The sequence below is a fragment of the Salvia splendens genome, chromosome 11 (assembly GCF_004379255.2).
Source record: "Salvia splendens isolate huo1 chromosome 11, SspV2, whole genome shotgun sequence".
In the NCBI taxonomy this organism is placed as follows: domain Eukaryota; kingdom Viridiplantae; phylum Streptophyta; class Magnoliopsida; order Lamiales; family Lamiaceae; genus Salvia; species Salvia splendens.
Window position 1 is genome coordinate 7,746,332 of NC_056042.1, and position 20,701 is coordinate 7,767,032.

Consider the following 20,701-nt stretch of genomic DNA (forward strand, 5'->3'; position numbering starts at 1 on the left):
CATATGGCAGTCTTGAAGTCTTAAACAAAATTTAAATACAAATGAGACTACTAGTGAAGAACTAATTACAAATGACAAGAAATGACGTTGAAGTTCTTAAACGTATAAGTGTGTTATATATATACTCTTAACCGGCGAAGAAGATCTTTCTACATAACTAAATTAAGGACACCTTTAGCAATTCAACTTTAAATGTTGAGTTTCGTCTAACAATCAACAATTATAGTAGAATTGTTAAAAGTTTCCCTCATTTAGCCGTATAGAGAAATATACTTCATCGACTAGAGTATATACAAATACAATTATGTAATTGTATTTGCATATTTTTAAAGTAGGAATTAATGGGAAAAAAAAGAAATAAAAGAAAAAGGACTTGAGCTCAACTTAAATTAAAAAATTTAAGTTGAGGTGCCTACGTATCCCAATTGCTCATTTGCATTAGGGAATCAAAGTCCACGTAGTTCTCTTACCTTACTTACCTATTTGGCTTGGCCGGCGGCGGTTGACGGTTGGCCTAATCTTCATCCCCGGTGAATTCATCTTGTGATCCCTCTTGACGATCATTCCAATCATTTTTTATTCTCGGACGTCAGCTTTGGCCCAATCATCGAGTAACATCACGGCTTCCATATTTTTCGCCGAGAGCTTACTTCTTGATTCATCCAAAACGCGCGAGCCAACACTAAAAGCGGACTCGACGGCGACGGTGGAAGCCGGAACAGAAAAAATCTCCTTGGCCATTGAAGCAAGGATGGGAAAATCTTTGTCGTGGGTTCCCCACCAATCGAGGACGTCGATTTGGGCGGGAGGAGTAGGACCTTCATCACCAAAGGAAAAGAGTGATTCAAAATATAAATCTAATTCACTGACCATACCTGAGGACCTTCTGCCGGTGCTGTAGTTGTATAGGTCGGCTAGTTGGGATTGCACGTCGGGGTCATCATAATCGGCTTGAAATGCAAAGCCATAGTTATGTTGTGGAGGAGGTGGTCTTCTGACTTGGTGAGTGGTGTTATACTTGGTTTCATATTCGGTGTAGAGAGAGCGCAAGTTATACTCGAGGTTTTGTTGCACAACTGACCGGTCCGGGAGGTTTATTTGAAAGGTTTCTGAGAGGTCGACTCCAAATTCGTCACTGGTATCCGATTGGATTGCTTGAAGGGGACCAAGATCAATTGAACTCAAATTGTTATAATAAAAATCTAAAATTCTAGAGGTACCTGCTAATTTCCATTTTGGATCCAATACCTTTGCAATCAAAAACACGTTAGGAATCTCACTGAAATACTTGAGCCATTTTTCAATCATATAATACAAAACGCACATTAACTCGGGAGAAGAGGAAGCATTTTTCATTGCAGTTTTAAAACCAAGGGATATGTACATGCAATGCTCCAAAACACGAACAGCAGTGCAATAATAAACACCCGACAATTCAACAGTAGCATTTTTGAAATATTTGAACAATTTAAATAAAGCCAAACTGTTATCCCAACAACTATGCGAAAGATATAAATCACGGTAGGGGTTAGTTCTATAAAAATCACATAAAGCATCTTTATGTGTCAAGGTAGAATTCAGACAATCATATGTCGAATTCCATCTATGAGACACATCCATAGTAAAATTCGTGTACCTGACATTCTTTTGATGGCAATATTTCTTCCATGCTTTGCCAATAGCTGGCTTTTGATGGATTAATCTAACTGCATTTCTAATAGGAGAGACATGCTTTTGCCATAATTCAAGCGCATCCTGTACACATAAATTTAAAATATGGCAAATGCATCTTTGATGAAAATACTTACCTCCAATTACCGGTGTACAAGCCGCAATCAAATCGGCAATACTTGCGGTGTTGGCAGTTGCATTATCAAAACCAATAGAAAATATCTTGTTGCATAACTGAAACTCATTCAACACTTGTATAATCAAAGAAGCAATTTCGGGTGCAGTGTGTGGACTTTCAAATTCTCTAAAACCAATTAAACGCTTGTTCAAAGTCCAACTGTTGTCCACAAAGTGAACCGTAATACCCATGTATGAATGACGGTTAAAACAATCCGTCCAAACATCTGAGCAAATGTTCACCCTGTGGCCCATGTTAACTAAATAACGTGATAATTCTACCTTTTTCTCCAAGCACTGCCGAACGGTAGATCGTTGCACGGTCATTCGACCTATTCTTTTGATTGCTACATTCAACCCACTTTGCATAGTAACCTCAAAACTTTTGTCATCAAAAACATTAAAGGGCATATGCTTCATAGCCGCCCATCTAGTCATTGTATCATCAAAATTCTTTTTATCATATTTAAATAGAGGCGCACCTGACGAACCCGAGCCGGCGGGTTGGAAGTTTAGTTGGCTTTGGGTAGAGGCAGTGCCGCATTCTACCGGATGCTTTGCCACTAAATGGCGACGGAGGGTGCCATATCCACCACCGGCGGACCATTTGTACACTTTATCGCAATAGTTGCAGTAAACATGAAAGTCCGAAGTCTCTTCTTGAGAGTTCGGATCGTGAGAACTTGGAATCACCACCGCCACCTTCTTGTAGTGTTTGATAAAAATGTCCGATTTCAAAGCTTTTACCGTGTTAGTGGGTGCAGGGGGAGGCATCTCCTCATTTCCGCCGGTGCTAGAAGGAATACGAGAATGCGATCTATCCTCGTTGTTGTCCGAGTCCGACGATATAGTAACGTCGAACTCCTCATCTTGTTGGGAACGACCTCCCCTACCCCCACCTTGTTGCATTTCAGCAAGTAGCATGGCGGTCCTATGATCTTCTTCCATCTACAAATATTATGTAAGTAGAAGTTAAAAGTATGAACGCAAAAAAAAAAATTAATGAAATTTTGTGCATGTGAATTGGAAAATAAATTTTTCATTACTTACTTGCATGCGTTCGGCTGGCAATCGGGAAACCTCTTCCATAACATCTCGACGACTAGGTCGTCGAGATTTTGAGGGACGCGTAGTGCTTTGATCTTGGGCTATTCCCTTGCCCCGATCACCACGTCCCGATCCACCACGAGAAGAAGACATATTGAATATATTGATAAATGAAAAGTAATATTGACTTTGAATGAAATATGTATAAAGTATAAAAGAAGTGGTAAATTATGAGCACAACAAATATAGTAGTGAGCAGAAAGTGTAGAATTAAACTTGCGCAATTAGAGAGAATGAGGAGAGAATAGAGAAATGGAGATTGAGAATGAAATCCTTGTTAACACAAGAATGGGGTAAGGAAATATGAAGGAGAAGTGGGGTATTTATAGGAGTAAAATTGGAAGAAATAAAAAAAAAATTCAAATTTCAAATTTTCAAATTTTCGGCCGAACCGTTGGTTTACCGCCTGAACCGGCGGTTCAACCACAAAACCGGCGGTTTTTCCACAAAACCGGCGGGTTGGTCCACGGTTTTCCGACACAAACCGCCGGTTTCTGACCTCACCTAGCCCCTACGCCTGAAAAGCTTCCGGAACCGGCGAAAACCGGTCGGAACCGCCGGTTCAAACCGGCGGTTTTCGTCCAAAACCGGCGGTTTTCGCCCAAAACCGGCGAACCGCCGGTTCATACCAATCCCTACTTTGAACCCCTACGAACCCCTACAAACCCTATGCCGTTCGACCCTTTGAACCGGCGGTTCGAACCGCCGAACCGCCGGTTTTGAACTGCCGGTTCAGGTTCAATATATTGCCGAACCTGAACCGGCCCTTCCGACCCTGCGACCCTTCTGCCGGTTCAACCCGCCGGTTCCGGGCCCGGTTCCGGTTCATGAACCGGCGGTTCCGAACCGCCGGTTAACCGCCGGGCCGGGTCGGTTTGTGCATGCCTAATTGCAGCAGTGCACTTTTGATATGTCGACAAACCGACTCGGCCACTAGCATCACGTCGCAAGGTGAAGCACCTGAATCGCTGCGCCAAACACGTCGCTATATGGATGAAGAGTTGTTGCGACATTCTGAATCGCCGGCGGAAAATCTCTGATGGATAACGAGGGTTATCGCCAAAGTAGTCTTCCATCAACCGCTGATCGGCCCCGATATGGTCACGGCAGATTGTCCGCCGATGATGGATCAGCCGAGGGACTGCCGCCTCCGCCTCGTCAGCTTCACGTTACACCGCTGCAACTAGTTCATCGAACTCCCTATTAATCGCTCACAGTCTGTGAACTATGCTTAACCAGCATCCGAAGAAAGCAATTTAAGTTGTCCATTAAATAAGAAAAAACTCACATTTTGATATGGTAACATGAATTCAACAATATTAAAAGAAACAAAAATGATGAGGTTACTAGAAAATCTCAACCGAATTTGCAGACAACATCATGAGATAATAAGGAAGCAGAGCATGAATTTCAGGATGAATGAATAATTATTATAATAGGATCCCAAATTCAAGAGAAACGAATAATAATAATGGAAGGTGAAATAAATAATAGGTGGTGGTCCATGATCCACAGCATCAAATAAAATCTAGGGTATAAGTGGCGAAAAAACAGAGAGGAAAAAAGCACATACTCAATGCCAGCCTAAAAGTAACAAAGAGCAATGCATCTTTCTCAATTCTCCTCATATCCCATCACTCAAATAATTCAGCCGACCTTCCTAAATTCTCCATACTGCTAACTGGATGTGGCCGGGGCTGCCTCTAGCCTTTTTTGCATCTGCCTCTCTTCTTCTTCTTCTTCTTTTCAAGTGATTCTCTGTATGAACCTTGGATATTATGATCAGAGGTGAAATGCTACAACGGCCGAAACCGCCATGCACAAAACTGATAGAGGAAGGCTCCTCTGCATATTTAAGCAGCATGTCATCAGCAAAACATGTCTTTCTAAAAACAAACTAACTATGACTTCTACATTAAACACAAAATATAAGAAAAAGATTCACCTTCAACATGATTTGACCTTCAAAAAGATAAGAAAAAAATATTAAAATCCTCTAATATGAAAAGCTAGCTTACCCGATTTCATATTATTTGAAATAGTTGTTAATTTAATCCTAAAAAATGAAAAAGGGGAGAGAGACTGACCGCGTGGTCGGAAGTAATTGCCAAGTAGCCGTCGGAGGGGCCCTCCGGCGAGGACGTGCCGCCATCCGACACGGAAGAGTTACCACTCACCGATCCCATTCCCAATCCCAATCCCGTGGTATTAAACCCCAAATTATAAACCGGGGTGCCATCGGGCTTGAACAGCCCGAAATTCCTCTCAGAGGTCGGGCCGGGCTTCTGATTCTCATTAAACAAGGCAAACACGTGCACATTCAAGTCCGCATTCGGCCTCATCGGCGTCCCCTTCTTCAGCCTCATCAAATTCCCGTTGTACAGCCGCGCGTTCTCCGGCGTCGCCCCCGCCTCGTCCGCGTCCCCCTTCGACGGCCACCCCGTCTCCGAGATCTGCAAACACACATCCTTATGCCCTAGCTTCTCCATCGCCGCGTACGCCGCGTCGACCTGCGCGTGGAACATGTTGTAGTAGTGTAAGCCCGATCCCTGGTCGATTATCCCCGAGCCCGGCCCGAACAGCACGAAATCGAGCTGCACCTGCTTCGGATTGGACTTGTACGCGAAGAAGGGGTAGGCGTTGATGAAAAGGGGGGATCCGACTTTACTGTGGAATTCGAGGATGCAGGAGAGCTTCTGCGCCAGATCGCGGCGGAATTGGCCGGCGGAGGGCGGGTAGGAGACGTCTAGGATGGCGAGGTTGTGCGCGGTGGTGACGGCGACCTGCTTGTCGAGGTTTAGAGAGACGAGGGCGGCGTGGACGGATTCCATCGCCGGGAGGAGGCTGTTGGAGAGGGCGGAGTCGTTGAGGGTGAGGACCTCGTTGCCGATGGCGATGAAGGTGATTTTGGTGGCCGGGAGGTAGCACTGGACGTTCGATTTCACCCACGCGGCGGCCTGCTTGGGGTCGCGCATGCGGACGAGGTCCTCGTTGCCGAGGCTGACAATGAATTCGACGCCGGAGTTGGCGAAGGCCTTGAGGACGCGGGGATCGGCGTCGTAGAGCTTAACGCTGCGGGCGCCGATGGATTTGACGAGCGGGACCACTGATTCGGGGTGGGGGAGGTTGTTTCCGAGCTGGCCGTAGTTGATTCCGAGCGAAATAGCCGAATTCAACATCAATGCCGCTGCGTATCATTATCATTAGCATATCTATGTGTGCAATGTTACTAATTTCTATGAAATGAAGTAGTAATTGATTAGTCGGAAGGGGTTTTCACCGGAGAAGAGGAAGAGCGGGAGGCGGAGGGGACTCGTTAGCTCCATTGATGTGATGGACTCTGTTTTTGACTCTTGAACCCTCTGTTTTTCTCCATCGCGTTAATTAAAGGAAAATTCATTTCTTTAGGATTACTTCATTTCAACTTTTGTCAGGGTTAAACTTAAATTAACCTATGTAAAACCATAAATTTAATAGAAAGAAGTTAGTTAATGTACTATAATTGAGGAAGAAAGTTTGGGAAATATCTAAATCAGTATTTTTGAATTCTAATCATTCTTTAATGTCATGAAATATCTTTATCGGCCATTTAAGACGGATAGCTATATATATGTTGGTTCGAACTCATATTTTATTTTATCATGAACTTGTTTAGTCCATCAATAAGGTGACGGTGACAAATTAGTTTTGATTTGTATGATTTGTGAGTTTCATGGTATGATTGATTGTTAGGTGAGTGACGAATCTTAGTCAGTTTCACATGGTTGTAATTATAGTTGGATGCGCTTCTATTAGGATCGGCACGAGTTTTAATGTAAAATTGGTGAATTAAGAGAGAGGTAGAGAGAAAAAGTAAATAAAGTATTGTTAGTGGAGAATGGATCTCACCTCATTAGAGGGAAAAGACTTTTTTAAAATTAGAAAGTGCATATTCTTATGAGGCAGACTAAAAAGGAAATAGTACATATTCTTGAGGGACGAAGAGATAGTACTTGGCATTTAGATTCTCTTAGGTCATGTTTGGTTGCAAGGATTCTGTCTAGGAAAGTAATCTAATTCCTTAAATTTTAAATTTCTGTGTTTGTTTTGGTTTTTAATCAAACTAGGAAAGTAATCAGAATCCCGAGAACAAGGAAAGTTAGTACAACTTTTCAGGATTATAAATCCTAACTTTTCTTAGGTATTCGTTTTCTCAGTTTTAGGATTCTTAAATCTTTAATGCAATATATTATTATTATTATTAATTATAATGTTTTAAAAATAATTTAAAATTATAAATCATACTTTATTTCAATATAATAAATAACTATAATTAAAATTATCATAATTATAACTATGTTATTATAATATTTATATATAATTGTTATTATCATAATAATAATTATTAATAATATATTAAATAATTAAAAGATAATTATATAATATAAATTATATAATAATAAATATTAATTACTATTTTATAAATTACTAATTAATCAATAAAATCGTAGAGATATTTTAAAAATTATAAAATTTATTTAATTATAATATCCATAAATACTATAATAATAATAATAGTATTTATTATTGTAATATTTCATGTAACTATAATTATAATTGTGTTATTATGTATTGTGATGGATGATCCATATTTAAACTATCCACCGTAATAATAAATATAATTATATTATTTGTAATTAATAATTTATTCAAATTTTTTTATTATTCTTCTTTATAAATAAAATAATTACAAGTATATTTTTAGTTTGATGTTTAAATCAGATATAAATTTAAAATCTTGATATTTTCCAAACGCAAGAAAGTAAAGTTATTGAGAATCATATTCCCATGATTCATTTTCTCAGGAATCATTTTCCTTGTCAACTTTAATTTCCTGCCAACCAAACATGGCCTTAGAGGTTTATAACTTGCCATTTAGTTTTATTTTCATTCTATTAATATGATTGGTACGATGAAGTAAAAGAGAATGAATCAAAATACAAGGAAATTGTCGTTTCATTTTCACCTTTATTTTGTTTTAAATTTCATTTTAATCATTTGATTGGTATAATAAAATAAAATTAAATTGAAGAAATTTTCTTTATCTTTATTCCATTCATACCTTCATTGTATTTCATTATACTTCCTCCATCCACCAAAATAGTTTGTGGAATGATAAAATATGAGAGAGAAAGCAGATAAAACAAATAAAGTAGAAAAAACAAAGATAAAATATAGATAAAGTAAGACAGAGATAAAAAATACTACTATGTTTAATAAATTGGAAATAACTTTTTCGATTTTAGTACGAGACTAAATTTGATAGATGGGAAAATGGAAAGATGGAATAATTTTTTTTGGACATGGGAGTATTAAGAAATGTATTGGCAAATGAACGTTTTTGAAGATCGATCTCTTTTTCTCTTGGGTAAATTATCTTAGTGAACTCTATAAAACCAGTAAGCCTACATTGCCATTGTCTGCAGCTTTCATACTACTTTACTATTGTTAAGCTCCGATTTAAAACTATGCAACCTCTTCTTGTGTTATTTTCTTCTCCTACTTCACCATTATTTCCCTTATTTTATTGTTAATTCCACCACATTTTCGTGAATATATATAAAGGTCACATTAATCGTCTCATGAATTCATTTTTAAATGTTCATAAAGAAATTTCTGCAATTTGACGAGTATATACATATATATGTAGGGTAAAAAAGGATCTCATTCCATTGTTCAACTTTTCGTTGTGTTTTATTTTTTATATATGGTAAATTGGGATGGCATGACATTTTATAACAGGATTATAGGAAAAGGGAAACAAGATTAAAAAGAGAGTTTGCATTACTTGAAAATTTTATGATACTTTTCTTGTATTTTGGCTGCTTCAACCACAAATATCCTCTTTGTTGCTTTCTTTCCGCTCATATGCGGTAATTTTCTTTACTGTCGTTGAGAGGGAACAGAACATGGTTTTATTATTAATGCTTTTCTTTTCTTTTTTCTAGTAGTATTAATTAACCATACAATTTATTCTGGACTGTGATAAAAGAAACATTAATCCAAGATTTTGTGCAAAATACTTCCTCCATCTCATTCAACATGTCAACTTTTCCTTTTTAGTTTATCTCATTCAAAATGTTCACTTTCTGTATTTGTGAATTAAATCCCTCCATCATCTTTCCTTATTAAAATATTCAATTACTTTTTCCATTCTACTTTATCACAAATAACTATTCTACCTAAAAGTCAAGAATGTGGCCATCTTTGAGTGGGACGGAGGGAGTAAATAGTAGACCAAAAGGTTCAAGTTCACCTGAGATATTATCAAATTAAGAGGGTTAGTAGCAGTATAAGATTGCAAACAAATGAAAACCTTTTCGAATTTAATAAAAAAAATCATATAAACAGAATTTCATAATTGCTGGATTCACTTCTACACTACACCCAAATTGAGAAACTGAAGATGCAAAAAGTTACAGGGCAAGCTGGTTTCAAAATAATACTCCATCGATCCTATCTTAATAGTTACTCTCATTTTTAAGATGTCCCGTTATTAATAAGTCATTTTCGAAAAAAAATAATCTATCTTATTATATTTTTTCGATTATTTTACTTTTACTTTTCTAGTTATTCCTCTTTAATATTTATCCTCTCCTATAAAACTATTTAAATATTAATTTTTTAAATTCCATACTAAAAAATGACTCAGTTATAATGAAACGAAATAAATACTAAAGTTCGACGGTGGGAGGTAGAGCAGCAGCGGTGGTGGGTGTGGGTAGGAGAATAAAGTTTCGGCGGTGGGGAGGAAAGTTGTGGCTATTAAAGATATTCTAATTTTGGGGGCTATTATATTTTGTTTTTTAAGATCTTAGTAGTACAGTAATAATTATTGTAGAAGTATATTGTAATATTTGTGAGGTCTATTAAGAATTAAAATTTCTTTTTATTGCGATACTAACTATCTTCTGTTCTAATTTAATTTGTTGACTTCTTAGAGTAAGATAGCCATGTACTCCCTTAGTTTCTTAATTTTTGTCACATTTTAATTAAGTACTGGTTTTAAGAAATGCAATGGATGGTCCTATTTTTAAATATGAGTGGGAATGAACTAATAGAATATGAGATCCATTGTTAAAAAATGATAAAAGTGAAACGTGACAAATTTTATGGAACGTATGAAAATGGAAATATGTGAAAAAATTTCAGGACGGATTGAGTATAATATTTTTTTATTTTAGAAAATAGAGTAGCTATTTAAATTATGAAATTTAGTCAAATTCTCGTCTGCCATGACTTTTGAAATTAAAATATTACTCGCAAAGTTTTAATTTTCTAAATTGTCCTATCAATGAAAATTTAAATTTTTCTATCAATGCTGAAAATAGCATCTTTTAATGATGTTGAAAACAACATGTTTCACTAAAATAAGCAATTCTTTTTTCTATTTATTTTATTAAAATATTGTCACTCTTAACATTGATTTGTGCATAAATGAGATAATTAAGAAAAGATGAAACTTTATAATTTAATAATATTCTAAATTTAAAAATAATGAATTTAGAATATTAGTAAATTTTAATAGTATAATTTAAATAGCTATTATCCCTCCTTTTATTTTGTAGAACAAATAAATATATTCAAATTTTGTAAATTTGTTGGGCTAAATAAGAAGTTGGCCCAAGTATCTTAACTGCCCCCATGCATTGCACACTTGTCATTTATCTTAACAAAATTGGGTGATCCATCAAATTCTTCCTCATAAATCTATACTACTACAAGATTTACTATTAATTTGACCTTATCTGACATTCAATCCTACAAATTATAAGCAATCCAGTGATGCATCTCAAAACTCAAAACTACTATCAATCCAAATACAGAGATAGTACTTGATTTTGGAGCAAAGCTTCTCTTTTCCATTGATTTTGCCTTCAAAAAGGAAAACAGTCAAAATACATTAAATTCATCGGATTTCATTCATCACCAACAGTCCAACATGCTATGGCGTCTCATTTTCATGCTAGTGCTTTTGGGGATCACATTACCAATTACAGAATCTGCACAAGCAAATCTGCTGCGCACATTCTTCCAAAATATTCAGAAAACAGAGTCACAAATACGCTACCGGAAAAAATATTATCGGCAACCAAATATACGAAATACATGCGATTACTATCAACTGATGCAATTAATCGCTTAATATTTAATTTAATAGTTACAAATACCCGGTCGGCGGACGTAATGGCAGGGGCAGTGGAGGAGAGAGCGAGTGAAGAGCGACGCGAGGAGAGTAGAAGAGCCCTTCATTATCTCTAAGGGCATCCGCAGTGGTGCGGATGTCCAGGCGGAATTCCCAAAAACACCTCATGTCACGTCATAAGGACTTAAACAATGTACGAAATTAAAAATTTCGACACGAATACGGAGAAAATTCAACCACTTTATTTTAAAAAAACATACTTGATTAAAAAAAAGTACATTATTTTTTAAATAAAAATCGGCTCCTCACTCCTCGGATTCCCCGCCGTCGGTTCCCTCGCAGTCCCCGCCGCCGCCCCTCTCGCCGTCCCCGCCGCCCCCCTCGCCGTCGCTATCCAACATCGCGTCAAGTCGCGGCGCATACCGTTGAGGAGGGGTCTAAGCTTCCGCTTGTAGTGGGGGTCTATCGCTTGGCACCATTCCTGCATCTCACGTAACAATGCGTCATGTGCGGCGATTCGGGCATAGGAGGGGTTCTCGGGATCCGGATCGTTTTGGGTGGGTGCTGCCGATTGGACCTCGGCGGATCCGATGGGACTTCCCCTAGACAAACGCGCCGCGGACCATTGCCCAATCGGGCGACGGCGGCGGGCCAAAGATGTGGGAGTGGGGAACTCTGCATCGGCGGGGGAGAGTTCAGCGGAACCAGCACTGTTGTTGTACTCTCCGAATGCGCTGATCCTAGTCCGCTTCGGCCAGCCGGATTCCACACCCGCAGTGAACTTGGGCGAATCCTGCACCGTGAGATACACCTCCCAATATTTGAATTCCCCGAAGCCCTTTTCCGAGTCGGGGAACTGCTGGTGAGACAGCAGCTTCACATCCTCGGCAGATATGCCGCTGGTTGCCGAGCGGAGGTTGTTTGTGTAAATGCCGGCAAATCGGCTGAGCCGCTTCTTCAACCGATCCCACTGTTTCCGGCATTGCTCCGAGTTGTGGGCCTTTCCCGTTGGCGGTTTGAACTGGAGGTAGCTCTGGCTAATGCGCCACCACATCCGGTCGATGTGCTGGTTCGCCCCGACGTATGGATCGTCAACCACACTGATCCACGTCTTCGCCAGCGCGACGCACTCGTCCGAGCTCCAGATGGTCCTCTTGGACCCGCTGGATCCCTCCCCCACGTCAGCAGCGTACACCGGGACGCCCCGTCCCCTGCCCCTCCCTCGCCTTGTCCTCCCCCTCCTATCTGTCGCCGGCGGATTCTCCCGGATCGGAGAAAGCCCCAACTCCTCGAACGAGAACGTGTCGATGCTAGTGAACTGAGTCTCGAGAGGAGAACTCACCGGGTTGTCCGTCGACAGTAAGTCCATAAAGGGCCGATAGACATTGTCCACCGGCGATTGGGGGACCCCCGACCCACTCCCCCCCCGAAGCGCCAAGCGATCCTTGCATCATCCCGGGCATCATCATCCCTGGCATTTGGTGCATCATCCCATATCACCGTGGGTACATGTTGTAGTACCCTGGTATCATGCCCGATGGCATTTGAGATTGGGGCAGCATCCCCGGAATTTGGGACATCGACTGGGAAAATTGCGTACTCCTGCCAATGGGAAAATGCGGAGCCGGTGAATCGCTCGAGGCGGGAGAAGAATCGCTATCGTGGTGCTCCATTGATGATTCGAAACAAAGGTATTTAGAGAGAGAGAGAGATACTCGTTAAAACAAGTGGTGTGAATGAAATGAAGTTCAACGGGATGTATTTATAGAAAATAAAAAAAACATTTAATGCAACACACGGGAATTCCGTGCGGAATTCCGTGACAGTCCACGCAATGGCGGACGTCCACACAATGGCGGACGTCAGGACCGAATTCCGCGCGGAATTCCGCTAAACTCCGTTGACCTACGACGTCCTCCTCGGAATTCCGTATCCGTGCCCGGTATGCACAATGGCGGACGTCCGCCACGAAATTCCGGCACGTCCGTGGGAATTCCGCGTTGACGTCCGCCATTGCGAATGCTCTAAGCCGACATAGTAGCAATGAAATCCGACTAACCACCGCTTCGCCGGATTTCGTTTTAAATTTTCGCCCTTCCTTTCCTTTCAGAGTTTGGCTGCTTTTATTTATTTCATTTAAATTAATTCGTAAGCCATATTTCGCCTTTTAAGTGAAGTAGCGTGACGTGATGCTATGCGAAAATCCATACCTACCTTTCAAATTTTCCATTTTAGTCCTCCTAATTAAGTAAACAAATTATTTTAAATTTTCTTCTAATCATACGCAAAATGCACTAATTAGTAAAGAGTCGTTTTCAATAATTTTAAAAATCGAATCAATAGGTGAACGAACCATTGAAGTTATCGATTCACTGTTTACATGCCTTAATAACGTGATACGAGTATTTAAGTTTTTCTAGGGAGTAGTAATATTTTAGAGCTACATTTGGCCGACCTATATGATTTTAGACCAAAATCTTTTCTATAATACTTTTATGCCCAAATGCAGCATAAGGTCACCCGCAACGCGTCTCGCGGGTGGCTCGTATCTCGTCCCGCCGAGACGAGACGGCGGCGAGACGCGTGGCAGCGTCCCGTCTCGTCCCGGTCTCGCCGAGACACCTCGCAGGCTGTCTCACCACGCGCTTGCGCGACATGCCGCGCTACGGCGCCATGCGTGACGCCCACTCGCCGGCCCGCGAGTGGGCTTCGTCACGCTGACGTAATAAATCATTTTTTAAAAAAAAAATTGAATTTAATTTAAAAATAAAAAATAAAAACGGTAATATTACCGTTTTTTCGACCGTTTTCCTTTTTTTTACTCTATAAATACTCCTATTTCATCCTCATTTCACACACAAATACACATCAAATCCTCCAAATCATCTCCATTTCCTCTCCAATTTTCATCTAACCTCTCATCACAAAATGTCCAGCGATGAAAACTCTGGCGGTGGCGGCTCCGACGGGTTTGACATCAACGCGTTTGGCGACTGGGGGGGCATGTACAACGTGTTGGATGGTTCCGGTTCCAGTTCGTCTACGCCGGGCACCCAGGGCTCGTCGACGCCGAAGGTATCAACCACCCCATTTTGATGTGGATGCATACGCTCGTCCCTCCGCCCCGAGGTATTCGCAGGGATTATCCCAAATTCGGGAGGATTATCCGGATGAACCCCATCCGGAAGGAGGACGAGGCAGTGGAAGCTCCAGGGCATTCGACGCCGTGGAGGAAGAGGCGGAGGCGGCCGAGGAGGATTAGGATGTAGGCCGGCATCCGTACAGCCGCAAGGACACGATGGCGGTGTAAAACGCCTGGATCAGCGTCTCGTATGGTCCCATCGTCGGGAATCAACAATCCCGGAAGTACTTCTGGGAAAAGGTCACCGAGGCCTACAACGAGATCAAGCCAAGAGGGTCCCGCCGCCGCACATTGAAGATGCTCCGCGCTCACTTTGACTGAGTCGACAGGGAGGTCAAAAAATTCTGCGGCATCTACAAGAACGAAGCGGTTCATTACCAAAGCGGAGCCACGGGAGCCGACATTCTGAGATCGGCTTTGCGAGTCTACTTCGATGACATCGGCAAAGAATTCAGACATGTCGATGTCTGGGAGGCCGTCAAAGACGAGGAAATGTGGGCCGGCGGTGTACGGTCCAGCTCGGGCTCGACTTCGAAGCGCACGAAGCACATAGCGGGTGGCCAATACTCGTCTAGTGGGGGCGGTTCGGGCAGCGCCGCACAAGAGGCTGCCTCGCAGGAGGTTGAGGGCATGACAGCCGATGTCGGGGGTCCTCCCGTGTGCGCCGTCGGCCGCAAGGGACCAAGGCGGCTAGAGGGAGGAAGGGTCGAGCGAATCAAGCCAGGCGGGCTCGGGCTCGAACACCATATTGTCCATGTACTTGACCGCCACGATGGCAGACACTTCCCGCATGACGCCTCCACAATACCAAGCCCATCTTGCCGGAATTAAGTATATGGCAAGATAAATTGGTATTCCGCCTCCAGGTAGCTTGAGTGCACCGCCACCGCCTTCGGGAGATGATTCGCCGGCGGAGTAGTTTTTTAATTTCTATAAAATTGTATTTTAAATTATGTTTTTATTTATTTATATTGCCACAAATTTAATTATGTATTTTTTTTAGGATTTTAAGTTGTATTTTTATTTTATTTAATGAAGTGTGTTTTTTATTAATTGATTTTGTTGAAAAAAAAATGAAATTGAATTAATAGTAAGTTAAGAGATTGTTAAGAGACCGATAAAAGATAGAGGGTTGCAGGTTATGTCTCTTAGTTAAGAGATGGAGTGAAAAATACAATGGGGCCATAAATAATTAAGAAATAAGACGGTTAAGAGACGGATAAGAGACAGCGTTGCAGATGGTCTAACATAATTTCTTGATCGATTTTTCAGTTGTACTATTAATATAGCCACAAATGAAGTCATATCTTATGATGGATGCATCCTATCCTAATACAACGTGTCAACCTTTAGTTCGATATGCGGCGATTATTTATTCTAGTTCTGGTTGATGATTGACATTGCACAACAAATGTTGCTTTTGGACTTTTTATTTGTTGTACTATGAGAATTGGGAAAGTCCGTGTGAAATTAATACTACTAGTATTCAAATTTATCTTTGTACTCCGTAAATTGCATGTGCTATTGCTGCTCATACTGGATTTTATATTCCTTCTACCAAAGTGACATCTTACCCCAATTATTTTCAACCGATCGTTTATCAAACTATTTTCAAGGCTGTGTAGCATATTCTATTCATATCATCTGTCAAAAAAAAATTGATCATATATTGGAAAATAGTAAATGAATTATAGGATAATCTCATCACTACATGGAGATAGGAAACAAAAAAAGAATGAAAACTGCCTCTTTATTTCGCAGCTACAAATTTTCAACGAATGCGAATTCTTTGTGTGAGCCTTTGCTTATTGCACAGAGAGGAATGTAATTAGCCGTGTATTCGTCATAACCTCTGCCCTGTTCTTGCAAACTTTCTCGCAACGCCAAAAATAACAGCTTTCGTCAGAAGCCCTCTGTCGATGGAGCAAGCTAGGGCGAGGGCCCCACCAACGACGAGAGCCTTTGAGATGCCTCTACGCGATCGCTTCTCATCTGAAACAAGAGCTGTGGCCTCTGATGCAGAAGTACTCGTGCTCTCCTGGGCTTCCAAGGCATCCATGTCAACTTTAGCGTTTATTTGAGCCATTGTTGCAGAGCGCGAGAGTGGTGCTCCGGATGCTCTGTGCTTCTGGTAGGCACGCAAGCCAGGGTCGATCTTCTTGACAGCGCCCCACATCCCTTGCCGAACACCAAGTTTTGCGATCTCCCATGGTATGCCCATGTCTTCGTAATGAAACAGAAGAACCTCACAAGCAGTCGACTGCCCATCTCTCTTTGATTCAGCTGAATTCAACAAGGGAGTGTCGTCAGATTTTTCGAATTCAGCCAAACAAATATCTAATCCAAAGTATTCTTGCCAAAAAGATCTCCAAGTAACGGAACTCTTTCCTTTTTATTTAGTGATAGTGAAATGCCATTTGAAAAATGTTCTACAAAAAACTAGATTTCATAATACAGAGCTGTCTTCCTCACATATTCATATTTAGCAAGTTCAATTCATTTTTTCATTTGATACAGAAAACCCGAAATAAAGAAGAAATTGCCACTTTCTTCATTGACACAATAAAGATGTCAGTCTGCGGTTAACTTATTTAGCTAGAAACAAAGTGAGCAACTTCACTTTAAAAAGAAAAACCAGTACCTGCACGAATGCACCAACTTGAATAGTACAAATCAACTCGCCTTGGTTTGCTGCGACGGGGAACAGAGGAGCGTGGCACACCCTATAATATGAAGCAAGAATATATTAGCAAGGCTACCAAGAGACGAGTGATAGCCAATTCATAAATATGAATATATCAATGGCGAGATACTAGAATAACCCCGAATCAAAATTGACAAATGTGATTACTGTGAATGACCTTAAATGCTTGAAAATCTGAAGTTGCCTCAAGAATTAAGCAATACTATAATTTTAAAAACTATGAATCAGAAGAATATTTCGAAGTTTTATGCCAACCTTGCATATAAATAACTATATTTCACCATTTATACAAAGTATTCTAGACTAGGAGTAATAGAATTTAAGTGTATCCATCGACAACGAGTACCAAGATTTCTCATCTTACCTTTGTTATGCAGTAATAGTTTCCTCCAGACTGCCAAATTCGACGGCCAATGATGTACTCTCTGTCACTACAAAAGAAGGGAAACTGCACGACAACAAACGAACACAATCAGCAAGTTCACCAACACAATCAGAGCACCAAAATTTGCACGAACAGAAACGCCCCCTACCTTGCGTACCCACTGAACCACCATTGTCCCAGTTGTGTGGCATTCCTCAAGAGTTTCAGCGTGCACGAGCATATCATCCCATTTCGCTCTGAATTCGTCGTCCCAGAAGAAATCTTTCAACATTTCAGGGGTGGCATCTTCATAAATAGTTCTACTACGATATTGTGGAGGTCCAGTCTACGACCAGAAAATGCAACAATTATAACCCAAAAACACCGCATCCAAATCCAACATCAATTCATGATCAAAATGAGATACATATATACCTCAAGATCTCTTTTCCAAGCTTGGTAGCTCATGTTGGGAGTGGACCTATCCATCATCTGGATCCAAACAGGCCCACCATCTTTCTCCTCAACAAGCTTGTGAAAATGCTTGAGATCATCCTCATTCACAGCACTCGTTTTCTCACTCTCCAGCCTTGATGAACTAACCACATACAAAAAAATCAACTTATTAACGAATAAATAAAACCAACAAGGGCAGAAACCCTAGAGCATCTCTATTGCCTCAAACAATCAAAATCAAAAGCTGAATTATCAAACAAAAAGTGAAAATTTTGAGGCTGACCAACCTGTATTCAAAGCACGGAATTGGAGACTCGGATGAGTTTGCAGCCTCAAGCGAGAAATGCCGCTTCAATGAGCTCAAGCTGGGGACTGAAGCAACGAATTGCGACAGCGCCGCCGCTGATTTCTTCACCTCTCCGCCGCTCGCAGCGGCGGAATCAAGAAATCCTACACTCAGATTAGCCCAATTGGGCTTCCACGCCCATCCCAGCAAAACGCCGACGACGATGGCCGCCCAGATGGGCGTCGCGAACGCCATTAGCTCAAGCACAACATCACCAATTGTGGGCTTTTGCAAAATCTCAAGAAAAGCAGAAATTAACGCCATTAACGGCAAACGCGAAAAAGAAGTGGATAAGAAGCAGATTCCCTCGATTCAATCGTGCAGATATTTAGCCTTTAAGTTCTTGAAGAAGAGGATTGAGTTAGGCAGAAATCCAGCCCGATTGGGGCGGGAGGGCAAAATTAGAAAGGAAATATCGAAAGAGAACAGGTTTTGGATAAGGAGGAGTTACATATACCAGAAAAGAAAAGAAAAGAAAAGAAAAGAAATTAATTAATGATGTCCAATTAGCGTGAGAAGTAAGGGCAGGGCGATAGAGACGAAAGAAGTGTGCGGTGTGCGAGTACGCAAACAAAATCCAAGGAAGAGAGAGGAGAGGTGCGAAAGGGATAAGGAAGCGAGTGTTAGTGAGAGAGAAGCGGTGCTGAGATTGCTGTAGGCCCCCTTGTATTGAACTTCACAGGATTCAACTGGTTTCCAATTGAGATCGTCTGCAAATATCTTCCCAATCAGAAAATAGACTCCCGAAATCCCCAGAAATTTAGGATTTATTTTGGGGATGAAGGGGAAGCTGATTGGTGGAAATGGAATGGTAGTTGCCTTTAAAATATTAAGTTAATAAATAGGGAGAAAGAGATTCTTATATGAATCTCATTTCTTGATATGAATAGTGGTGTGTGCATACGCGTTCTCATTTATCATGTTTGACTAAATTTACTAGTTGTAATTGTTTCACTTTTCTCCGTCCATTCTAACATGTGAAGGTTACGAATAAATTAACGAGTAATTCGTATTTCATCATGTTGGATCACATGAAAATTATCAATAATTAAGTTAGTAGAATGTAAGATTGATGCCACCACGGCCTTCACCTCATTTTACACTAATATTAAGTGAACTATTTATTATAAATAGTAGTAGTACTACTTCAACTTTCAACTTTAAACATAAACATAAACATAAACATAAAATATTAAGGGAGATTTTTTAACTTTGTATAATTAGAACCATGATATTTTTTTAATATTTGAGCTACTTTTCGACCGAAAATGCCTTCTAAAGTATGAAGGACATTTTTGAACTTTTATAAAACTGGGGCAGAGTTGTCATTAATTATCTCTATCTAGTACTGAGTATGATATTTTTTCTATAATTTTGGTATCTGAAATAATAATTTTCAGTTCACCGCGCGACCACGAATCGCCCCATTGCGTCATTTCATCTAATAGGGACGCTCGTCCCATCCCGATGGGATGTTAGACTTGCAACAGGTGTCCCTTACCATTCCGTCCAAGCGGGTCGGGCCCCACTCTAATGATTTATTATTATTTTTGTAAAACTAGTATAGAAAAGAAGTGTGACAAGGAGGGAGTTAGTAGTTATTTGTTTCGTAATTAAGTTCGTGAGAATTTGCCTTGTGTTGTGTCTATGCACAAACAAGCAATACATAAGAGCATCCATAATGGGACGGATGTCTCGGCGGACATCCCGGCGGACTTCCCAAAAACACCTCCTGCCACGTTATAAGGACATCTCACTACACTGCCACGTCATAAGGACATCCCACTACACAATGACGAACATCCCCAAGGACATCCCGACGGTCATCCACAAAAAATAATAAAAAAATCGGGACGTCCGTCGGGCGTCCTTCGTGCCAATGCAATGGTGGACCTCCCGGAAAGCCGCGGAACTCCGGTGTCCGCAGCGGACGTCCGTATCCGTATGCATGCTGCCTAATGGCGGACGTCCCGCGCGGACGTCTGTCGGGACATCCGCCGTTGTGGATGCTCTAAGAGAATGTCATGTTTTTTCATTCACTCTTAAAGATCAATAATATAATACTCCATCCGTCCCGCACTACTTGCACTTATTTCCTTTCTGGGCGTCCCAAGTTATTTGCACTCTTTCCATTTTTAGTAACAATTTATACATGCAGCCGTAATTTTTGACTTTGTCTATCACTCATTCCTTAATCTCTGTGCCCAAAAGGAAAGGTGCGAGTAGTGCGGGACGGAGGGAGTACGATTTACGACCACTACCTAAGTTCGTAGTCAAAGTTGAATTCCAATCAAAATTATGGGCCGTGAATGACTGATTATTTTTATCATAGTAACCTTTTGTATCTCCTATTTAAAAATACAAAATCGTCAGCACAAATATAATAGTGGAGTAGGAGTACTATTTTGACACTAAAATGTGCTGCAATATTATATTTACGCCTATTCGTTTGCCTCGTTTAAGCCGCTAGAAATGTGCTGCTATCCTATTAGGCCATCCGCAATGGCGCCTAGCGCACCGCCTAGCCGCAGATGGTCTAGCGCACCGCC

At 40.8% G+C, this 20,701-nt stretch overlaps 2 protein-coding genes across 2 annotated transcripts; both read right to left on the reverse strand.

The window, feature by feature from the left end:
• Nucleotides 1-4,363: 4,363 nt before the first annotated feature.
• On the reverse strand, nt 4,364-6,412 carry LOC121756175 (glucan endo-1,3-beta-glucosidase 11-like). Its single transcript, XM_042151647.1, has 3 exons — nt 6,236-6,412; nt 5,043-6,142; nt 4,364-4,800 (listed from the first exon to the last, which is right to left on the reverse strand). Exons 1-3 carry the CDS (start codon nt 6,279-6,281, stop codon nt 4,738-4,740), a joined length of 1,209 nt encoding a protein of 402 aa, XP_042007581.1. The 5' UTR covers nt 6,282-6,412; the 3' UTR covers nt 4,364-4,737.
• A 9,515-nt stretch (nt 6,413-15,927) lies between these two features.
• LOC121755792 lies at nt 15,928-18,971 on the reverse strand. The gene is made up of 6 exons (XM_042151178.1): nt 18,094-18,971; nt 17,786-17,948; nt 17,520-17,696; nt 17,351-17,434; nt 16,924-17,005; nt 15,928-16,565 (listed from the first exon to the last, which is right to left on the reverse strand). The coding sequence occupies exons 1-6, from the start codon at nt 18,414-18,416 to the stop codon at nt 16,126-16,128; spliced, it is 1,269 nt and encodes a 422-aa protein (XP_042007112.1). The 5' UTR covers nt 18,417-18,971; the 3' UTR covers nt 15,928-16,125.
• Between the last annotated feature and the right edge of the window lie 1,730 nt (nt 18,972-20,701).

Excerpts from the sequence above, each read along its gene's own strand:
- LOC121755792 (XM_042151178.1), bottom strand. The coding sequence starts at position 18,416 with ATGGCGTTAATTTCTGCTTTTCTTGAGATTTTGCAAAAGCCCACAATT. Across the intron at positions 17,435-17,519 it reads TGGTTCAGTGGGTACGCAAG|TTTCCCTTCTTTTGTAGTGA; the intron begins GTAGGGGGCGTT and ends GTTGTCGTGCAG. Across the intron at positions 16,566-16,923 it reads AAGTTGGTGCATTCGTGCAG|CTGAATCAAAGAGAGATGGG; the intron begins GTACTGGTTTTT and ends TGTTGAATTCAG.
- LOC121756175 (XM_042151647.1), bottom strand. The coding sequence starts at position 6,281 with ATGGAGCTAACGAGTCCCCTCCGCCTCCCGCTCTTCCTCTTCTCCG. Across the intron at positions 6,143-6,235 it reads CCCGCTCTTCCTCTTCTCCG|CGGCATTGATGTTGAATTCG; the intron begins GTGAAAACCCCT and ends AATGATACGCAG. Across the intron at positions 4,801-5,042 it reads CAATTACTTCCGACCACGCG|AGGAGCCTTCCTCTATCAGT; the intron begins GTCAGTCTCTCT and ends TTAAATATGCAG.